This window comes from Phyllostomus discolor, chromosome 2 (assembly GCF_004126475.2).
Source record: "Phyllostomus discolor isolate MPI-MPIP mPhyDis1 chromosome 2, mPhyDis1.pri.v3, whole genome shotgun sequence".
Lineage (NCBI taxonomy): Eukaryota > Metazoa > Chordata > Mammalia > Chiroptera > Phyllostomidae > Phyllostomus > Phyllostomus discolor.
The window spans coordinates 126,840,251-126,863,494 of NC_040904.2; the positions used below are offsets into that span (position 1 = coordinate 126,840,251).

General features: G+C 36.0%; 2 protein-coding genes across 3 annotated transcripts in view; one reads left to right on the forward strand and one right to left on the reverse strand.

Moving 5' to 3' along the window:
- The window catches only part of AKAP3 (A-kinase anchoring protein 3), a 43,074-nt gene extending 22,129 nt beyond the window's left edge, over positions 1 to 20,945 (reverse strand). Inside the window, exons 1-4 of one of the 2 annotated variants that reach the window (XM_028532670.2) lie at positions 20,664 to 20,945; positions 20,363 to 20,433; positions 15,327 to 15,434; positions 13,198 to 13,299 (exon numbers count right to left, since the gene is read on the reverse strand). In XM_028532670.2, the coding sequence (XP_028388471.1) occupies positions 13,198 to 13,293 (96 nt within the window). In that variant the 5' untranslated portion in view covers positions 13,294 to 13,299; positions 15,327 to 15,434; positions 20,363 to 20,433; positions 20,664 to 20,945. Of the gene's footprint in view, positions 1 to 13,197; positions 13,300 to 13,749; positions 13,851 to 15,326; positions 15,435 to 20,362; positions 20,434 to 20,663 lie in introns of those variants that run through there. The other variant, XM_028532667.2, reaches the window with a different exon arrangement.
- Positions 20,946 to 20,976: 31 nt separating this feature from the next.
- Positions 20,977 to 23,244, forward strand: part of NDUFA9 (NADH:ubiquinone oxidoreductase subunit A9) — a 49,637-nt gene continuing 47,369 nt past the window's right edge. Inside the window, exon 1 of the mRNA XM_028532672.2 lies at positions 20,977 to 21,081. Within this exon, the coding sequence (XP_028388473.1) occupies positions 21,033 to 21,081 (49 nt within the window). The 5' untranslated portion in view covers positions 20,977 to 21,032. The remainder of the gene's footprint in view (positions 21,082 to 23,244) is intronic.

A 23,244-nucleotide genomic window follows, 5' to 3' on the forward strand; every position in this document is an offset into this window, starting at 1 on the left:
CATACCAATATTTTTGCCAATGTATCTCCTAAGGTACCAGAGACAAAGGAGAAAATAAACAAATGGGACCACATCAAATTAAAAAGCTTCTGCATAGCTAGAGAAACCATCAAGAAGACTAATAAGGGAACCTACTGTATGAGAACATTTCCACCAATGATACATCTGATAAGGGTTTAATCTCCAAAATATACAAAGAACTAATGCAACTCAACACCAGGAAGACAAATAACCCAACTAAAAAATGTACAAAAGACCTGCATTGACACTTCTCCAAAGAGGACATGCAGAGGGCCATAAACATATGAAAAAAATGCTCATTATCACTAATCATCAAAGAAATGAAAATTAAAACCTCAGTGAGATATCATCTTACACCTGAATGGTGTCAATACTAAATCAACAAATGTTATCAAGTGTTGGTGAGGATATGGAGAAAAAGGAACCTCTGCCCATTTTTAAACTGGATTGCTTGTTTGCTATTGAGTTTTATGAGTGCTTTATATAGTTTGGATAATAACCTTTTGTTGGGGCTGTTATTTGAAAATATCTCTTGCTCAGCCAGTTGCCTTTTTTTTTTTTTTTTATTTCTTTGCCATGAAGAAACTTTTTAGTTTGATATAGTCTCATTTATTTAGGTTTGTCTTCACTTCCCTTACCTTTGGAGTCAAATTCTATGTAATTTATTGTTTCAGATTTTATATTTACATCTTTGATCCATTTTGAATTTTTTTTACATGAGAACAAACTATAATTTTGTTTCATTCTTTTGCATGTGGCTTCTCAATTCTCCCAGCACCATTTATTGAAGGGACCTTCTTTTCTCTATTGTGTGTTTTCAGCTCCTTTGTCAAAAATTATTTGTTCAGGTATCTGTGGTTTTATTTATGGACTCTCGATTCTGTGCCATTGGTCTCTGTGTCTGTTTTTGTGCCAGTACCATATCCCTGTAGTATAATTTGACATAAGGTAGTGTGATACCTTTGGCTTCAATTTATTTATTTATTTTCAGAGAGAGAAGGGAGGGAGAAAGAGAGAGTGAGAGAAACATCAATGTGTGGTTGCTGGGGGATGTGGCCTGCAACCCAGGCATGTGCCCTGGCTGGGAATCGAACCTGCAATGTGTTGGTTCACAGCCCGCGCTTAATCCACTGAGCTACGCCAGCCAGGGTGGCTTCATTCTTTTTTTTTTTTTTCAGGATTTCTTTGGTTATTGAGTCTTCATGATTCCATATGAATCTGATGATTTTTTTTTGTTCTAGCTCTTTAAAAAGTGACACTGGGTGATCCAGTCAAGATGGAGGTGTAGGTTGATGTGCTTTACTTCCTTGCACAACCAAATAAAGGATAATCACCAATTCAAAAACAGAAAACAAACAGAACTTCCAGAAAATCAAACTGTATGGAAGTCTGACACCCAAGGATTTGAAGAAGAAACATTCATCCAGACTGGTAGGAGGGGCGGAGATGGGTAGCTGGAGTGAAGAGGATGCACAGCAAGGCAGTGGCTGGGGGACCTGGAGTGGGAAAGGCAGTGGCTGATGGAGTGGATGGTCCCACATTTGCATGTGGATAGACTAGGAGGAACAACTGGGGAGCCAGACGAACCACCCAACCCAGGTTTCCAGCTCAGGGAAATAAAGCCTCAAAACCTCTGGCTATAAAATTCTGTGGGGGTTGAGGCAATGGGAGAAAATCCCAGGATCACAAGAGAGTTCATTGGAGAGACAAATGGGGTCCTAGAATGAACACAAACCCACCCACTTGAGAATCTGCACTAGAAGGGCCCAATTTGCTTGTGGGTAGCCTCAGAGGGGACTAGAAGCCAGCAGAGAGCTAAGCGGGCCACATGTTCCCTCTTGGACCACTCCCCCACATCTGGTGCCACAGTACAGCAACTTAAGTTGCCCCACCCTGGCAAATGCCTAAGGCCCCACCCCTTACTACATAACAGGAATGCCGAGACAAAAAAAAAAAATGGCCCAAATGAAAGAACAGATCAAAGCTCCAGAAAAAATACATCTAAGTGATGAAGAGATAGCCAACCTATCAGATGCACAGTTCAAAACACTGGTAATCAGGATGGTCACATAAATGGTTGAATATGGTCACAAAATGGAGGAGAAAATGAAGGCTATGAAAAGTGAAATAAAGGAAAATGCACAGGGAACCAACAATGACGAGAAGGAAACCAGGACTCAAATCAACAGTTTGGAGCAGAAGGAAGAAATAAATATTCAACCAGAGCAGAATGAAGAAACAAGAAATCAAAAAAATCAAGAAAAGCTTAGGAACCTCCAGGACAACTTTAAACATTCCAACATCTGAATCATAGGAGTGCCAGAAGGAGAAGAGGAAGAGGAAGAAATTGAAAACTTATTTGAAAAAATAATGAAGAAGACCTTCCCCAATCTGGCAAAGGAAATAGACTTCTAGGAAGTCCAGGAAGCTCAGAGAGTCCCAAAGAGGTTGGGCCCAAGGAAGCACACACCAAGGCACATCATAATTACATTACCCAAGGTTAAAGACAAGGAGAGAATCTTAAAAGCAGCAAGATAAAAGGAGACAGTTACCTACAAAGAAGTTCCCATCAGACTGTTAGCTGATTTCTCAAAAGAAATCTTAAAGGCAAGAAGGGGCTGGAAAGAAGTATTCAAAGTCATGAAAGGCAAAGGTCTCCATCCAAGATTGCTGTATCCAGCAAAGCTATCATTTAGAATGGAAGGGCAGATAAAGTGCTTCCCAGGTAAGGTCAAGTGAAAGGAGTTCATCACCACCAAGCCCTTATTATATGAAATATTAAAAGGACTTATCTGAGAAAAAGAAGAAGATAAAAAATATAAAGAGTAAAATGCCAACAAACTCACAACTATCAACAAGTGAATCTAAAAAAACAAAAATGAAAGCTGAGAAAACAACTAGAAGAGGAACAGAACCACAGAAATAGAGATCACAGGGATGGTTATCAGAGGATAGCAGGAGGGGGTAGAATAGTGGAAAAGGTACAGGGAATAAGAAGCTTAATTGGTAGGCACAAAATAGGTAGGAGGATGTTAAGAATAGTGTAGGAAATGGAGAAACCAAAGAACTTATATGTACAACCCATGGACATAAACTAAGGGGGGAATTGCTAAAGGAAGGGATGGTGCAGGGCACAGGGGGATAAAGGGGAGAAAAGAATGAGACAACTGTCATAGCATAATCAATAAAGTATATTTTTAAAAATGACATTGGTACTTTAATGGGGATTGCATTAAATCTGTGTACTGCTTTGGGTAATATGGCCATTTTAATTGTGTTGAGTCTTTCAATCCATGAATATGGATTACTTTCCCTTTCATTGTATCTTTTTCAATTTCTTTTAATAATGGTTTGTAGTTTTCAGTATATATTACTTCACATCCTTTGTTAAGTTTTTTCCTAGGTATTTTATTCTCTTGGCTGCAATTTCAAAAGGAATTATTTTTTTTCTTTTTCATTTTTTAATAAAGTTTCATTGTGAGTATATAGGAAAGCAGTACATCCTTGTGCATTGATTTTATATCCTGCAATTTGACTGTATTTGTTTACTGTTTCTATTAGCTTTTTGGTGGAGTCTTTAGGGGTTTTGATATATACAATCATGTCATCTGCAAAAAGTGATACTTTTACTTCTTCCTTCCTTATGTGGATGCCTTTTATTTTTTTCTCTTACCTGATTACTCTGTCTAGGACTTCCAGAACTTGTTAAATAAGGGTGGTGAGAGTGGGCATCCTTATCTTGTCCTGATTTTAGAAAAAAAACTTGTAGTTTTTCACCATTGAGTATGATATTGGCTGAGAGTTTGTCATATAAGGCCTGTTTATGTTGAGGTACTTTCCTTCTGTATCTATTTTATTAGGTGTTTTGATCATAAATGATGTTGTACCTCATGCTTTTTCTGAATCCATTAATAAGTTTGTATGCTTTTTATCCTTTGTTTGTTAATGTTGTGTATGACATGGATTGATTGGCATATGTTGAACCATGCTTGTGCCCCTGGAATGAATCCCACTTGATCACGATATATTATTTTTTAGTGTATTGTATTCAATTTGCTACTATTTTGTTTAGGATTTTTGCATCCCTATTCATCAGAGATAATGGTCTGTAGTTTTCTTTCTTAATGTTATCCTTGCCAGGTTTTTATATCAGGGTTATGTTGGCCTCACAAAATGTGTTACAAAGTATTTCCTTTTTTTCAATGTTTTGGAAGAGTTTGAGAAGGATAGGTGTCAAATCTTCTTTGAATGTTTGTTAGAATTCGCTAGTGAAGTCATTTGTTTCTGTACTTTTATTTTGCGGGAGGTTTTTGATGGTTGTTTCAATTTCTTCACTGTTTATCAGTCTATTTAGATTTTCCATGTCTTCATTTTTTTAAAATTTTATTTTAATCATTGTTCAAATGCAGTTTTCTCCTTTTTACCCCCAATCCAGCCCCCTCTCCCACCCCTCCCCACTTTCCTCCCATTACCACCCTCCCCCTAGTTTTTGACCATGTGTCCTTTAAGTTTGTTCCCGTGAACCCTTCCCAATGGCCCCTGAAATTCCCTCTACTCTCCCCTGTGGTCACTGTCAGCCTGTCCTCTATTTCAGTGTCTTTGGTTATATTTTGCTTGTTTCTTTGTTTTGTTGTTTAGGTTCCTGTTAAAGGTGAGATCATATGGTATTTGTCTTTCACTGCCTGGCTTGTTTCGCTTAGCATAATGTTTTCCAGCTTCATCCAAGCTGTTGCAAAGGGTAGGAGCTCCTTCTTTCTTTCTGCTGCATAGAATTCCATTGTGTAAATGTACCACAGTTTTTTGATCCATTCATTTACTGATGGGCATCTAGGTTGCTTCCAGCACCTAGCTATTGTAAATTGTGCTGCTATGAACATCGGGGTGCATAAGTTCTTTTGGATTGGCGATTTAGTATTCTTAGGATAGAGCCCCAGCACTGGAATTGCTGGGTCAAAAGGCAGATCCATTTTTAGTTTTCTGAGGAAGTTCCATACCGCTTTCCATAGTGGTTGTACCAGTCTGCAGTCCCACCAACAGCGCACTAGGGTCCCCTTTTCTCCACAACTTCTCCAACACTTGTTGTTTGTTGCTTTATTTATGATGGCCATTCTGACTGGTGTGAAGTGGTATCTCATTGTGGTTTTAATTTGCATCTCTCTGATAGCTAGCGATATTGAACATCGTTTCATGTGTCTTTGGATTTTCTGTATGTCCTCCTTGGAGAAGTGTCTGTTCAAGTCCTTTGCCCATTTTTTAATTGGATTCCTTGTCTTCTTAGAGTGTAGTAGTGTAAGTTCTTTATATATTTTGGAGATTAAACCCTTGTGTGAGGTATCATTGGCAAATATGTTTTCCCATACAGTTGGTTCTCTTTAATTTTGATACTGTTTTCTTTAGCTGTGCAGAAGCTTTTAATTTTGATGAGGTCCCATTTGTTTATTCTTTCCTTTATGTCCCTTGCTCTAGGGGACAAGTCAGTAAAAAAGTTTCTTCGTGAAATATCTGAGATTTTCCTACCTACGATCTCCTCTAGGACTTTAATGGTGTCACGTTTTATATTTAAATCTTTTATCCACCTTGAATTTATTTTTGTATATGGTGTAAGTTGGTGTTCAAGTTTCATTTTTTTGCACATGGCTGTCCAGTTCTCCCAACACCATTTGTTGAAGAGGCTATTTTTACTCCATTTTATGTTGCTGCCTCCTTTGTGAAATATTAATTGACCATAGAGACTTGGGCTTATTTCTGGGCTCTCTATTCTGTTCCATTGGTCTACATGCCTGTTTTTATGCCAGTACCAGGCTGTTTTGATTACAGTGGCCTTGTAGTATAGTTTAGTGTCAGATATTGTGATCCCTCCTACTTTACTCTTTTTCCTCAAAATTGCAGCAACTATTCGGGGTCGTTTATGATTCCATATAAATTTTTGAAGTGTTTGCTCTATGACTGTGAAATATGCCATTGGTACTTTAATAGGAATTGCATTGAATGTGTAAATTGCTTTGGGTAGTATGGACATTTTGATGATATTAATTCTTCCAATCCATGGACACGGTATATGTTTCCATTTGTTTGTGTCTTCCTTGATTTCTTTCCTGAGTGTTATGTAGTTTTCTGAATACAGGTATTTTACCTCTTTGGTTAGGTTTATTCCTAGATATTTTATTTTTCTTTTTGCTATTTCAAATGGGATTTTTTCCTTGATCTCTGTTTCTGCTGTTTCATTGTTGGTGTACAGAAATGCCTTTGATTTCTGGATGTTGACTTTGTATCCCACTGTTTTGCCAAATTCATTGATTAGGTCAAGCAGTTTTTTGGTGGAGTCTATAGGATTTTCTATGTATACTATCATGTCATCTGCAAACAGTGACAGTTTTTTTCCTCCTTTCTGATTTGGATGCCTTTTATTTCTTTTTCTTGTCTGATTGCTGTGGCAGATTTTCCATGTCTTCATGATTCAGTCTAGGAAGTTATATATTTCTAGGAACTTATCCATTTTTTCTAGAATTGAATTTGGTGGCATACAATCTTTGATGGTATTCTAGTATAATCCTTTGTATATCTGTGATGTTTGTGGTAACTTCTCCTCTTTCATTTCTGATTTTGTTTATATGAGTCTTTTCTCTTTTTTCCTTAGGGAGTCTAGCCAGATGTTTTTTGATTTTATTAATTTTTTTAAAGAACTAGCTTTCTGTTGTATTAATTTTTTATACGGTCTTTTTGTTCTCTAGTTCTTTGAATTCTGCTCTAATTTTTATTTTTTCCTTTCTTCTGTTGGCCTTGGGTTGCTTTTGTTCTTCTTTAAGATGTAATGTTAGGTTGTTTACTGGGGTTTTTTCTTGTTTCTTGTGATAGGCTGGTAATGACACAAACTTCCCTCTTATTATTGCTTTCTGGAAACCCCAGAAGTTTTGATGTGTCATATTGTCATTCTCATTTGTCTCTATATATCTTTTGATCTCACCTTTTTTTTTTCCCTTTGACCCCGTAATGTTTTAGTAGTATGTTTTTTTATTCTCAACGTATTTTTGGGTTTTTTTACTTCCTTTTTGAAGTTGATTTTTTTCTTTCTTTCTATTTTTTTTTTTAAGATAGAGGGCAGAGGAGGTTGAAAGAGAGGGAGAAAAACATCAATGAGAGAGAGAAACATTGATCTGTTGCCCTTTGTATGTGCCCTGATCAGGGACTGAACCCATAACCTAGGTATGTGCCCAGACTGGGAATCAAATCCATGACCTTTTGGTTTGTGGGATGATGCCCAATGAACTGGTTATGCTGGTGAGGGCTGCAGTTAATTTCTAATTTCAAAGCATTGTGGACACAGAATATGCTTGGTATAATTTCAGTCTTCTGAATTTGTTAAAGCTAGTTTCATGACCCAACATATGGTCTATCCTTGAGAATGCTTTTTTGTGCACTAGGGAAGAAGGGGTTCTGGGATGAAAGGCTCTGTAAACATAAATTATGTCCATCTGGTCTAATGTGTCATTTAAGGCTGACATTCCTTTCTTGATTTTCTGTGCAGATGATCTACATAGAGCTCTCATTGGAGTATTAAGGTCCCCAACTATGATTGTTTTTGTCTGTTTCTCCTTTTAGTTTTGTTAGTAATTGCTTCATATATATTTCAGTTTTTTCTTCATATGGCCCATACTTTCCTGTTTCTTTGTATGCCTTGTGGCTTTTTGTTGAAAACTGTATAATTGAATCTAATGGCTGACTGAGGCTATAAACTACTAGGTTTGTATCATTATGCATCTGTCATTCAGAAAAGCATTAAATAATAATTTTTTTACCTCTACATTGTATTAATAAGTTAGATTATAAAGTCTATTAAACTAAAAATATCTCTATTCTGACTGGAAAAAGTATTCTTATAGAGCCTAATTCAGAAATATTTTAATAACCTAAGTTTACATAAGTTAGGTAAATCTTTATTAAGTTAGATAAGTTATGTAAGTCTAAGTTAGGTAAACAAGAGTAGGTAAGAAAATTAACAAACAAACAGAACAGATATAGACTCTTAGATACAGAAAACATTTTGACAGTTGCCAGATGTGAGGGATGGTTGGGGACTGGGTAAAAAAGGTGAAGAGATTAAAAAGTACAAATTGGTAGTTACAGAATAGTCATGGGGATGTAAATTACACCATGGGGAATATAGTCAATAAGTAATAGTGTAATAACTATGTATGGTATCAGGTGGGTAGTAAATTTATCAGGGTGATCACTTAGTAAGCTATGTAATGTCTAATCACTGAGTTGTACACCTGAAACTAATATATTGTATGACCTGTAATTAAAAAACATTTAAAGTTAAAAAACAAGAGATCATTAAAAAATATTTTCTCTACTCTTAGTTCAAAGGAACTATTTTAACTTTAGCAAATGTAAAATAAAAGTTAATTTGTATTGGGTTTCCCAAAAAGTTTGTTTGATTTTTTCCATAAGATGACTCATAATGCTTAGTTGTCTTTAACTTCATTTGAAACAATTTTGTTAGATTGCATGGCGACAGCTATCATTTCAGCATGCATTTAAAAAAATACTTATCAAAATTGGTGAATTTTTGTGTAGCCATTTTAATATTTAAGATGGAGGAAAATAAACATTTCCAGCATATTATACTTTATTATTTTAAGAAAGGTAAAAAGTGCAAATAAAGATTTGTGCAGTATATGGAGAAGGTGCTATGACTAATCTGAACATGTCAAAAGTGGTTTGCAAAGTTTTGTGCTGGAGATTTCTCTCTGGACAATGCTCCAAGGTCAGGTAGACCAGTTGAAGGTGATAGGGATCAAATCGAGACATTAATTGAAAACAATCAACATTATATCATGTGGGACTTAGCTAACATACTCAAAATATCCAAGTCAATAAAGTTATTGGTGAAAATGAAAAATATGTCTTTCCTTTTATGGAAAAAACCATAAAAACCATATGGACTTTTTAGCTACCCTAATATATAAAATTTAGGTATGTCTTTTCTGATTTATCAGTATTAAGTGTAATACAAGTATACATTTTTATTTTACTTGGATATACTCTTCATAAATTTATGTTATCAGATTCAATAAGTTAGTATTACTTTTATTTAATGTTTAAGATCTCTCAGTCAGGGTACATGCCTGGGTTGCAGGCCATGGCCCCCAGCAACTACACATTGATGTTTCTCTCTTTCTCTCTATCTCTCTCCCTTCCCTCTCTCATCTTTAAAAAAAATCTTAACTTAAAAAAAATGTTTAAGATCATGAAAAATATAAATTTGTTTTTAATCATTTTGAATAATCATTTGAAAACTTTATTTCAAGTTATGTTTTATAGTATTTGAGCTTGATAAATTTTCAACATTTTTATATGATTTAAAACAGTGGACTTGTATTATATTGGGTTAATTTATGAATATTCATGGAATGTTTAGATCATTTCTAAATAAAATAGAATACTGAAACACTAATAAATAAGTATTTATTAACACTTATAAACCATATACTTTATATGCTTTTTATTTTTATTTTTTATTACTACACAGAAAGACTGTATCTTTGGGTCTATTAAAGAATGTGTTCATTTTTGCCACTTAGGTTGTATAAAAGATGTGTGTGGGCCCTGGCTGGTGTAGTTCAGTGGATTGAGCGCGGTTTGCGAACCAAAGTGTTGCAGGTTCATTTCCCAGTCAGGGCACATGCCTGGGTTGCAGGCCATGACCCCCAGCAACCACACATTGATGTCTCTCTCTCTCTCTCTCTCTCTCTCTCTCTCTCAAAATAAACAAATAAAATCTTAAAAAAAAAGATGTGTGTGGATGTATAAATTGTCCTATATGTGTTAATGAGTACTGCTGGTCTGTACTTTACTGGTGTGTAGTAATTTTTAATTATATACCTCTTCCTCCTCAGTTTTCTTTGTGAAATAGAAAGAATAGAAAATACTTCGATAAAAAGTTATGATTAATGTAAGTGGTTGGGACTATATTTAGGGACATGGTATCAGAGAAATCCAATGGCATACACACTTGTTCTAGGAACTGCAGGTAGAACCTGGTGGAGAGAGTTTTTCACTCTTGAATTTCTAGTCTTGGGGTTGCAAATAATAAAGGGCTTTACAAGTCCAATCTGAGATTCCCTAAGAAATCTTCCAGCAAAGCAAACTCAAGAAGGCCTGCTAGTGGTTGCACTTATTTAAATAATCACACCAAATCTGATTAGACTGTCATTATTTTGTGACTAAAAGTTATCTTACTTTGAGAGTTTTTATTAAAATGAAGGCAACTATAGGGAAAAAAATCTTGTGCTTCAATAGAAAACTATGCATTGTCTATAGTCTATAGACTAGGGATATTGAACAGGGGTGTATAATCTGCAGCCCATGGGCCATATGTGGCCCAAGACAAAATCATAAAGTTACTTAAACCTTTTTTTTGGTCATCAGTTTTCATTAATGTTTGTGTATTTAATGTGTGGCCCAAGACAATTTTTCTTATTCTATCATGGCCCAGAGACACCAAAAGTTTGGACATATCTATTATAGCTTTAATATATTTCTGATTCTACAGAAGCTATTTTACACCTCTGTAAGCTGTAGATAATGATAGCAATGCAAAACAATTCTATATGTCTATAAACATATACTATAAATTATATTACATAGAATATAAATTCTGTCTAGTAGAAGTTCAGCTAACTTCCCTTCCCCACTGTGGGAAAGGCCAGTTTTGCCTCTATTTGTGCATTTATTTCAATATTCCTAATCTATAAATATCGTTTTTATTCTTTGAACTGGTTTTAATACCTCATCACCTTCCTCATCAATGAGTTAAATAAAACCTTTAACATGCATTCATTTTCATATCTGATTGGGAATCTTGATTTTACACTTTTTTTTGAAAATTATCCCTTAATAATAAGTACTTACTTAAAGAAAGGTACACTCTCTGCAAACAGATATGTTTCCATAATTGGACTAAACAGTACAGGTAAGTCTTATTGATGCAAATGTAGGATTTATTCTTCTATACTTTTCAATTCTTTTTGCAGAATATTAAAAAAAAACTATAAACCTACAGCATGGCATAGAGCTTTTTGATGGAGTATAAAGAGTTGTCTTAGCTTGCTGTGTTTATAGGTTTTTATTGTCTGTGTTTTTTAAACCTAAAATGTGTGTACCCTATGTCTATTAATCCACTTGATCCAGGAGAATTTTGCAAAAATGGCTGATGAAACTATAATGACTGACTGACAATGAACCACCTTCGTTTTTCTATTAGTGCAGTGTACAACCAAACGTCCATATCTTCCAAGCCCCTTAGACATCTGGCAACTTTTACCTCTCTTCTTATGCAGTAATAACCTGAGCACTTGGGGAAGGTGGCTATCAAATTATTTCTGAGTCTTTCTTAATTAAGGCCTGTGAAAATTGTCATGTCTTGACAAAGAATATGAAAGGGGTTAAGGGGTTTAATTTTGTTTCCTCAGTCATTTTTTGTTTCAGTAGCTTAGTTTTAAGGCAACATACAGGGTGGGGCAAAAGTAGGTTTACAGTTGTTCTTATGGAAAATAATACAATAATTAATAAATAATAATATAAGATTAAGCTCTGTTTTGTACACTCACAACCATAAATCTACTTTTGGCCCATGCTGTACATATCTTCTATCCTATTCTTCTTCACTTCTAGCTCAATTAAACATACTTATAAAATTTGTCCTATCTCCCACTTTGAAATGATCTGTTCTTTAAACACCTACCACAATCATTATCCAGAAAATCCTTTTGGTGTATTATCATAAATTTCTTATAATTAGTGTCTGCCAGTTACTTAGAGCTTTTAAATTACATTTATATTTTCATGTATATTCTTTATTTTCCCAAACTAATGGTAAAGTCTATGAGAGCAGAAATTATTATTTTTTTCATTCTTCAGAGTGCTTCTCACTTACTAAAACATGAATAAATTTCTGTTAATTTGATTTAATATTGAAACTCATCTATCTTTTGTTTTTCTAAATAAAAGCAGAGGTAAGTAAAAGATCTAGTAGAAGCACATTTGGTTGGCACTTACTGTATAGTAAATGGATATTTATTATCTAATATGTCTTAATGTCTTACATAGATATGTAAGTGTTTTATCTCTTAGGCTATATAAAGATAGACTATATTTTGGACAAACAGAAGGTTGGTCATGTAACATTACATGCAAATAAGTGTTTGATACTAAGGATAAGGATTACAATAGTGATTCGACTAGTTTATGAAATCCTTACAGGGAGAGAATGCTATCTATTTTTATATATGTGACCCTAAGAGTCAGTACTAGTTCATCTATTATTGTCTCTCAACTTCAAGTTAATCCTTCTTTGTCTTGCTTTGTGACACTGGAACTGGATCCATTAAACATTTCTTTTTTTGCCCCTGGCTTTGTTAATAGAAGGCATTGTGGGGGATACTCTCTGGTCATAGCAGGAGGAAAAGGTTTCCCTTCTGGCCCACCTATACCCTCTGGCAAGTGTCTTTAGAAGCAGCAGGCTGTGTGTTCCTCTGGCAACCACACTCTTTCCACAGAAACCTTAAGCAGCTTTTGTCTGAGAAAGAGGGAACTTTTGTGGATTCTTAGTTTCTTCCTTGTTAACTTTCTCTCAGCCTAGGTGTAGTAACTGCTTTTGCATTTGTTACTTCTAGAACTCTGAGAGTCCTCTTTACAGCTTTTCATAGTTAACTTGGGTAACCACCTTTGATAAACAGTTTTTTAACATTAAAGTACTGGTGTGGTTTCCATCTTCTGATGGGATCCTGACTTAAGTGCCTGATATTAGTAAGTATTTAATAAATGTTTGTTGAACAATGAAGGCAGAATGACAATATTATTTAGAAGAGGGTTTAATTTCTGACAATTTTGAGACAGCCTACATTTCAGAAATACTTTTTATGAATAAACTTTTACAGCTGTAATATATATTTTTTCATTAATTACAGTGTATTTCTCCTAATAAATACCATAGTATAGGGATGTATTCCAAACATTATAGATGCAAATTTTTTGTCCTTAAAGAATTCATTTTCCCCCCAAAAAAGTCAGTCTTCAAAAACAGGTGGCTGGTGGGATGGAGAAAATGAGGCTACTCCTAATGGCTCTCCACATATTGCTGACCCAATACTTGCAAGGAGGTTGAAAACTTACCATTTTCCAGTCTTGGGGCTGGCTGTCTCCGGGTGAATAAACATCAACTTTGCATACCCCATTTTGGCTTTGTAACCAGTTAACCCTGTCCGACATCTGGAACTAGAAAAAAAATAATAAATGGTCATCAGAAGGGCAAGTTGTATAAAAGTAAGGAGAAAAAGGTGAGTAGTCGAGGTGTGAAAAATAGGATCTATGCTTTCAATAGAGATCTATCCCAAGAGCTACTTCGAACTCATCTAACTGTGAACAGCTTCATCCTTAGCTCCCAACTGCAGAAAGATTTCTTATATCTCTTTTGCTAAAGCCAGTGCCTGGGCTATTAAGAGGTGTTAATATACATTTATTCATGAAAGAACCTAGGCAGCCATGTCCTGCTCCTAGTGTCCTTGCTTGACGGCCCTTCCACATCTTGGATTTTCAGTAGATGGTCAAAGTTCAACATGATGAAAATAAAGTTAATTTACTTCTCTCTGCCTGTTTTCTTCCACTAACTATTTTTTACAGTAATATACAGTTTGTTTTTAATTAATTTGTAGACCACTAACTTACTTTTCTTAGCAGTAAGTCTAGTAGTTCTTCCTTAGATCAATCTCTCCTCCAATTACCCAAGGATCCTGGAGAAATTCTGTCTCACTGGTTCAGCCAAACTTCTGAATGGCAGAAGAGAGATGTCATATGCACCACGTAATGGGAATTTGTAGGTGGAAGCAGCAATACCCTTGCTGATGCTGATTCTTTTATAACCCTCCTAACACTTTTCTCTATTCTCTAATTTCTGTAATGATACCAACATCAATCTGGTCTTCTAAGCCAGAAAGCTGATATTCATTTTAGTTGTCTCCTTGCACTGAAAGCCTCCCTCTTGTTGCTACTATACCTCTGTCATTTGTAGCCATTTTTCTTGAAAGAATTGCTTATCTTTGCTGCTTTTGTCCTATCACTTCACAAATGAGCATCACAGCCCTTATTCAAAATACTCCTTTGGCATTATTCTCATCCACTTTTCATAGCATCTTGTTTGATAGTCCTTGGGAATATGACTAATTACTATGATATTTTCTGACTCATAATCTATAGGTATGAGAAGCTTCTCTTTTTCCCCTTTTCCATGCCAAATTTCCATCACTAGACTTCCACACTGATAGTGCCCTTCACTATAAATGTTGCTTAGATCTATGTTTTTTCAATAAGCAAGATAGAATAAGATGGCCAATTTTCCCTTCCCCAACATCCCTAAACATCTTTGTGAAACATACACATACATTCATGTTTTGATTCTAACAAATATACTGAAATTCTGCTAAAATAAAGTCCAAAAGCTTTTCCTGTTTTTCATAGTGACATTGAATTTTGTGCTTTGTTCCCACAGGATTTGAACCTATTTTTAACACCCCAATCACTGGCTTTGATTACTGAGCCCAGGAAACACTTTCCTTTACTCTTCCTGACACTGTAATATGATTCCATGGGTAAGAAATGGTTTCTCCACTGTGATTAGAATCACCCAGGAAGCTGTTTCAAAAATACTGAATCTGAGATACCACCCCACAGAAAATCTTGTTTCAATGGTTTTAGGGTAGGGGAACTTAGGCTTTGAATTTCTTAAAAGCTCTGTGGGTGATTCTAACACACATCTAGAATTGAGAATCTCTGGGTTTGGGCTTATGGGGGAGATCCTCTCTGAGGCAGATGGCTAGCTCCTGAAAGATAATTACATGTTCTTTCCTTTAAAAATTTTCTCTGAAATTTATAACCTTTTTTGTTATCTTTTTTAATGTTATTTTAACCTCAATGAGGAATCTATTAATGTCTATGAAGTTAAACCTCATATTGTCTCTTAGAAGCTCACTATTAAATATAAGTATTCTTATGCCTGAATCATTACCATAAAGTAAGAAATGGATGGCACTACTACTTGGCCAAAGAATGAGAAGTCTTGGAAATGGACTGTCCTGGAGTGATGACATGCAAGTCTCTTAACTAATGTTTATGTTTCATCTTAATAAATGAATTCTAATAGAAAATGACTACATCAACAGGACCTACTGACTTATTTAAGCTATATATCACAATGCAAAAGGATGAAAATTAAACCCCAAAAGTAAGGAAATTATGTGATCACTTACTCTTACTGAGGACAGATTCTTCAATATGAAGAAAGCTCTTGATTAATTTGTTGTTGTCTTTACTATCTCTAAGTTTACCCACTCCTCCTGCCATGTAATATAAGGAATCTGCAATGGAAAAGCACAAAGATACTACTTTTACATACGAACCCTATTGCTCTTATTACCAAATAATGATTTGGATTCATTATTTTTCACATGTAGTACATAAGGAATAATCAGAAGATGACATTCAAATTTAAAGTCCAGATCTTATTCTTGGTGCAGTCAGATGGTTTCCACATGAAAAAAGGGTTTCATCTTCTGGTCAGTAATTTCTGAAATGATTATTTTCCACTTTCAAATCATTGATATATAGGCTTATTTAACAATGAGGAAACTGAAAGTGTTTAGTCTAACTTCAAACTTGCTTGAAAAGGAAGTCAGTAGATAAATAGCTAGAATGGAGAATAAGCACCCTGAATTCATGGGTCTCAAAACACTTTGTACGTATTCCTTTAAGAACTTGAGAGAAATATCATCCTCATGTTATACGAGGAAATGAATAGTTAATGTCATAATCAGCTTCCAGATCAATTGTCTTCCATATATTACCTCTACTAAGATGTTCAATTGTACTCTCTTGCAATATACAACCAGCACCCTAAAAAATCTCGCTAAATCCCACCTTGCTTCATAGTCCAGGTCAAATCTTACCCATCCATGAAATATTTTCTAAATATAGAATTGAATGTGATTGTTCCATTATCAAAGTTTCCATCACACATTGTTTCAATGTTTATATTCTCTTTATCATTTTAATTGTTCACATATATCATATATTCCATCTCCTTTATTAGATGGCTGGCTTTAAGAGGACAGATGCATTTTCTTATCTTGGTATCCTTCATAGTAGCTAGTATCTTGAAGTTGGTGTTTAATAATTGTGTGCAGGAAAAATGCATACAGATGCTGCTTATTTCTAATTCCAGATAGCTCAATTTTTCTTTCATAAATTGTAAAATATGAGAACAAAAAAAATTGTGCAAGTTTGCTATCATGGTGAGCCATACAATTAGGCTTTCTTGAAGCTTGACTCCTTTTAGGCATAATTTCACCCTAGAGATTTAAGATATAAATACCCAATGATTTATTAACACACTTTCCTATTTCAGTAATACTAGTAAGTCAGCATCTCAGAAGTGCTCTTGTACTTCTTTCACAAACAGAAAGTACACTTACTAGTCATATATAGCCAGCAAACACTTTCACTTACATATGTCCTAACACTTTTATTCTATTTTTCTATGTCTTCTACATATTTATTTGCATCCACTAAGTTTGTTTTAAACTTTAAGCTTCCTAAATTAGCCTGGATAATAGCGTATATATATAAAGAGATGATCAAATCCTTTTTGATGATAATGACATTTAAACTTCTAAATCTATATACATTTTCCGTAAGGAAACGGAAAAGAGGAAAAACAACCTGAAGAGTTTAATTTAGCCAATGACTGGATAAATACATTTCTTAACTTCAAAGTTGGTGAATAATGTCCTTGAGTTAGGGTGGAAAATAAAAAAGGTTGTTTTGTGTTATCTATTAAATTTGATGAGATAAGAAAGCTACATACAGTATAAAGTTAAATTTACCTTAGAAACCATTTATTCTCATTCCCTTATTTAGGAAACAGAGGCCCAGAGAGGGGAATATTAAAACCAGTGGATATATCGTTTTAAATATTACAGTTCAGCAGGTTAACATCCTGGAAGCCATGAAATTTTTCTATAGTCAATAGAGGGATCCTTCAGCCAATTATAGGACTGAGCTTAATGTTCATTAAAAATGCCAGTGTGATTATTATTTCAATAATAATTGAGGAGGAATGCGAATGATTGTGTGTCAGCCAGCAAGGGCATAAACAACACAAATATGGGATGTGGTTATAGTTGCTGTAGCCCAAACCTTAGCTCTATCTCAAGGCATTTTCTCCTATCATAAGCAAGAGGCTCCTATTTACTCAAAGTTCCTAAATTTATAGAAAAGCTGAAATTACAAATGCAATACATGAAGCTTTTGTAAAGTTGATACGTATCTGATCAAGTTTTGAAGTTTAATTGGGTTTTATTAAAGAAATAATGTACTCTATTATGTAAATTCTATTTTTCTCTCTCATTCCCTAAGAATTTGGCATGTTGTTAGACACCCAACAAATTAGGTTGCTGAAATCTGTTTCAGTTGGTTTTGTTTAAATAAGGATTATTAGTGTGTGTATCTCTCTCAATTGTACTATTCACTGTTTAGCTTGTCTGTGGATCTCCTTGATTTTTACTTTTTCTTAGTAATAGCTCCTTCCTCTAGTGCCCTATTAGGAGAGACACTTTCTCAACATGGTTATCTATATATCTCGCCATTTTCCAGTTCTGTTATTTAGTCAAAGCTTCAGAAATAATAGCGAGAGGATGAAAGTGGATGAGAACTGGGACTCAGAGCTATACCAGTCTGGTTTTGCTGTCAGAGCACTGGAAAGAAAAGAACTTTTGGAACAGGCACACAAAGAAGAGGAAAAATCAGCATGGAGTTGAGTTTCCAGTCTCATCATAAAACTAAGAAGCAGGGAGTAAGAACCAGGCATATCTCCAAAAGGATGGGCAAAATCTGGTCAACCTGCAACAAAGTAAAAACTTCAGCAAAGATAGTAGGTTTAGCTGCAATGCTGCCAAGTGAGAAGTTCATATATTTCCAGAAGACTCATGTAAAATTAAAATGGGCTGGCAGAGACCCATCACTGGTCAATGAATTCTCCCTTGTAACTATAGGGATCAGAAAATGAGCTGTTTTATCAGTCCAGTGGGATATCCTACCTTTGTAGTACTGGAATAGTGACTACAGAAGACTCCAGAATACACTTTGAAAGTCAACAAAGATGCTGGGATGTTCTTGCTCAGCTCAAGATCTTGTTTCCTCCTCCAGCCTTCCATGTACCTGCCCCTTGTTAGGACTGGTAAGTGACATCAGAATCACAACTGGTGATATCACTGTCTCTATAGCAACAGTGGTGAGGCTAACAGAAATTGTGTCATCAAAGGCCAGGAGGAGGGGTGAAGGTATACTATAAGACTCTGATGCTTAGTTTGGAAGAACTGGGTTAACTTTCTCCTAATTAATTTCCTTCTTTAAGTGTCTAATTTAGGTAGGAAATATGGGAGGGGAAAATTTTGCCAAAGGATTTCCACTTAAAACAATACAGTAAGTATGATGTATTTACAAACCCAAATAGATGCAAATAAGAATTAAAAGGATTGGGGAGGGGGTCTACTAACTTTTTTAATGCAAAGCCCATGGAATCACTTCATTTTACAGGATCTAATTTAGATTCTTCTTCATTATAAACATTTTACTTTTTGTAAAACAAATAAATTTTGAGATATTTTGCCTCAAGTCACCACCTCTGGTTTATAATTCATCTTAGATGGTCAGAGATACAATAGCACTCATGCATCCTCTGCAATAGCTCCACCTCCAACTGTACTGGAATAACTCAGACCAAGAGGCATTTGGTTGGCAATTTTTAGGTTTGAGGACTTTATTAGTAGTGCATTCTCTTTGGAAATGTTACCTTTAGTGCTCTTAATTAGTGATTAAATATAGGGTTGATCCATAGTTTCCATGAAACAAAAAGAATCTTTAATCAAGGCCACAAAATAAGGATTAAAGTTGTTAACAAATTCAAAAGTGACTGACTGATTTATTACAGGCTTTCTTTAACAGATTATTTATTGACGATCTTTTATATTTGGTCTCAGTTTCTTCATCTTTAAAATAAAGAAGTTGGGCATGCTGATCTCCTACAATCCCTTTCGGCTCTAACATTCTGTGATTTTGGTACTTCAGAGGTACCTGAATAAAACTACATATATTCACATATAGCACTTTGCAGTTAACAAAGCACTTACATATCCACTGTTATCTGATCCCCATAACAACATTATGAAGTAAGAGGGCAAGTATTAATTTCCTTGTTAGGTGTAGAATCTTGCTCAGATTACAACCAATAACTGGTAGAACTAAAACTGGGATCTAATATTCTAAATTTTAAGTCAACGCTCTTTCAACTATAGCATCAACAGAGCATGTTACCTTGAAACTAGTATTTAGTACACAGGGCAGTGTTTGACTTGGAGATATAAAATAACATAACTGGTGATGTTACATAGGTGATAGGAGGTTGCTGTTAATAGGGGTCTGTCAACTTATTAAAACCAGGAAAGTATGTTACTTATATTGACCCCAGAATCAAATGTTACCAAATTTTAAGTGTTCATTGAACACAGGATGAGACCAAGAAATAGGAGACAGCACAGCATTAATCTCTCTAATAAAATTTCTTTAGTTTTCTCTTCTAATTCAGCTTGGTAGGTGACATGTCAGTAAACAGTGGGGGTGGGGTGGAGTGGAAACAACCAATCTTACAAGTTTAATAACATACAGTCTCCTCACTACAGGTCTTTTGTCCATCCCAGCATGCACATCCCTTTCTCCCTGAAACAACGGGTGAAAGAATTACCAAGTCTAGAAAGGTCCCCTAAACTCGTTCGTTTTCTGATAAGCCCAAGGTAGATGCCTCAGGACAGGTTGCTCGTTGCCAGCTCCTACTCAGGGACCTTTCAAGTTGAACAGAATAACCTACTTAAAACCGCAGGCGTTTTGTCTAATCTTTCTGGAATTTCCTCCGGCTCTAAAACGATGCAGATTATTAAAGAAGTCCACAGTTAAAACAAACAAACAAACAAACCCAAAGCAAAGCAAAACAAAAAAAAACCCATTGCTCCAGAGACCGCCGTCTTGAGTTTCTTCCTAGAAAAGTGTGCAGATACCATACATGTCTACTAAATTTTATATAACATTTCAGGAATTTCATAGACTTCCTGAAGTCCACTCATGAATCACACTCTAGGTTAAGAATCCCTGGACTTATATCCACCTGATCCCTGGTCAGGTGGTGATAAGTGCTTTGATAAATAAGTAGTAATAAGACAGTTGAAATGATGACCACCTTGGATAAGGTGTCAGAGAGGTCTTCTCTGAGGAGGTGTCCAAACAGCAGACCTGAGCTGGTGCAGACATCTGAGTCAGCATACCAGGAAAAAGAGAACAGTAAGAAACAGGCTTCGCGGAGAGACTAGAGCATACACTTTGGTGAATTAGACGTGCATATCCTCATTTCTACTTCTCTCCCTTTGTCTTGCATTCCCGCCCCACTCCTTCCATGTACAACCTCTCCCCTAGACCCTAGTTATCTCCTTCAAGAACGTCCGTAGTTCAGGGGCCACGCCTCCACCTTCCCCTAGTCTCACCAGGGCTTCCTTCTCTGACATTTTCACAAAACTATAAACTGAGAGGCAGAAAAGGTGAGCTCGGGTTCTGCCATTTTTTATGCCCTTGAGTCAGTTACTGGTTGAACTTCTAGTTTCTCTGTGACGAGATGGTCTTTACGGTCTATCCTGTAAGGCGAGAATTCTTTTCTTTTTACTCCCCCTTTCCTTCAGGATCACACGCCCTTCCGTTTAGCTCTCTTTCTCCAGACAGCTGTCACACTCTAGTCCCTGACCGACCCCTTTCCATCCTGCTTAGCGCCTGCGCAGACTCTCCAAGGCAATTACTTTTGGCCCTGCCTCGTAGCCGTAGTTAGTCGGAACGCTGGCGGCAGGGGATTGTGGGAGAAGATGGCGGCCGCCGTTCATCCGCGGCTTGTCCGGGCCCTGCCAATGTCACGTAAGTGTCACTGGGGATACAGGTTCCAGGTTGGGAATCCAAGTCGGCGATGGAAAGTTTTGGGAGTGGCGCCGTGCTGCAGCGGTCACGCTGACTCTCTGGACACCTTAGTTTTTCTAGGGCGGCACCTGCCTCGGTAGTTTATCTTTAACACTTTCCAGATTCACATATTATAACAATGCATTTGGGAAGGCGTCTGCACTGAGAGAACGTGAGCAATGGGAAGGGAAGAGGAGAAAGTGGGGGTTGTGTAAAGGATCAAGAGAATCAGCTTTCCCATAGGGTTGTAAGGGTTTGGGGTTCTGAGAAATATTTATGTGGGGGCAGGGAGCCGGGGAGGGGAGTCTGAAAGGGAGGGAATAAAAAGATAGTGGAGAGAAGATTCTTCATAGATCGACTTTATGACCTTGTGCAAACCCTTAATCCGTCTCAAGATTTTTCGTGTCACATTGGAAATGATAATACCACAATGTCAGGGAGTTTCTGAAAAGATTAATGAAGTAATGCTTATAAAAGCACTCTCTAAATCAGAAGCAACTCTATAGATGTAGAGAGTGTTAGGCCGAGGTGCTTGGGCCTCGGGAAGCAAGGGATGCTTGGAGAGAGAAGAATCAGGAGCTTGATAGAAAGGAAAGGGAAGAGGAGTAAAGGATATCTTAGGATTTGTGTAAGCGTTGTTCATTTAACCTTCTGTTCTTACTATATCTACTATCATGGCCCTTAGGTTGAAAACATATACTTACCCTTCCACTCTGTAAGAGAGGCTAGAAAAGCAAAGGAAATTGAATCCAGTTACACTTCATTGTCCTTCTTTCACCTTCCTGCCCTTCACAAACACCCATGAACCTTCAAAAGTTGTATTTTTAAAATTCATAGTACCTGATATCTGCTGATCACAGTTTTAGATACATTTATAATTGTTTTTTCTAACCAACATCATATCGCGTGCTCTTAATCATAAAGCTTTACTCTGGAGAGGCAAGTCTAGTGTGTAACATAATCAAAACACTGTAGAACAGAATTGTGTAAAACAAGGTGGAATGTGGAGAGACTATTACATACCATAGGGAATCAGAAAAGGGAATGATTGGCATCATTTGAAGCTGTGAGGGAAGACTGGAAGACCAGTGAAGGACTGCTGTTCTTAGATTGCTTTTGTGAGGGAGGTTATGATCTTGAAAGTCGGAGAGGTTGGACATTGCCCTGTCACTGGAAGGGCAGTGAGGTGAGAGTGGAATCATGAAGTACTTAGGAGGCAGTGAAATGACTACCTGTAGATCTGGAATAGTAGGAAAGGAAGTTGAATATGTTACATGGGCTTAAATAATAGAGGCCTTTGAAAGCTAAGCAGAGTTTTAGATCAGTGGTCTTTAAAGTGGGTTTTGCAAGAAGAAATAATGCAATACTAAAATACAGTATTAGAACTTTAAAAAACATTCTGTAGTAATAACAATAGCTAACACAATGTCATTCAAACTATGTACACTGTTTTAAGTGTTTTAGTGTTTGATAATGTGTATAACATTGGTAGTACATAGAACATATATGTACTTTATAAGTAAATGCTTAAAAATACTGTGGTATGCAAGCAAATATGTTTGGAGACGGTTGCTTTAGGTATTTACAGTAGGAAACCAATGTAGGTTTTTTGAGCACAGGAATATGAGTAATAAATAATGTTATTCTCCTAATGATGTTCATAATAAATGAAAGAAAATGGAGAGGCTGGAGCCAAAGAGGGTAATAACATATTTATTGAGCACCTACTATGAGCAAGGCATTTATATTAGTAACACTCATATCAACCCTCTAAAATGTTAGCTCCATGAGGCCCAGGTTTTCGTCTTTTTACTATGCTAGTTACAATTTCTAGAATAATGCTTGGCCCATAATTGTTGAAAAAACAACCAGATGAGGTTAATGTAACATTATCCTCTGAGGAATTTTGAAGTATATAGTAATAAATGAAAACAACTGTTATTCATGCAGTGTTAAATGTGTGCTAGGTAATGTGTTAAATGCTTTATGTTCATTTACACTAATCCTCATAACAGTCCTTTGTTATTAATTCTTTGACTCCAGTAATTGTTCCCATTTTACTGACTGTTCTTTATCCCATGCCTTCATTTCCTTCCTTATCCTTTTAATCATTCCTTTTCATAC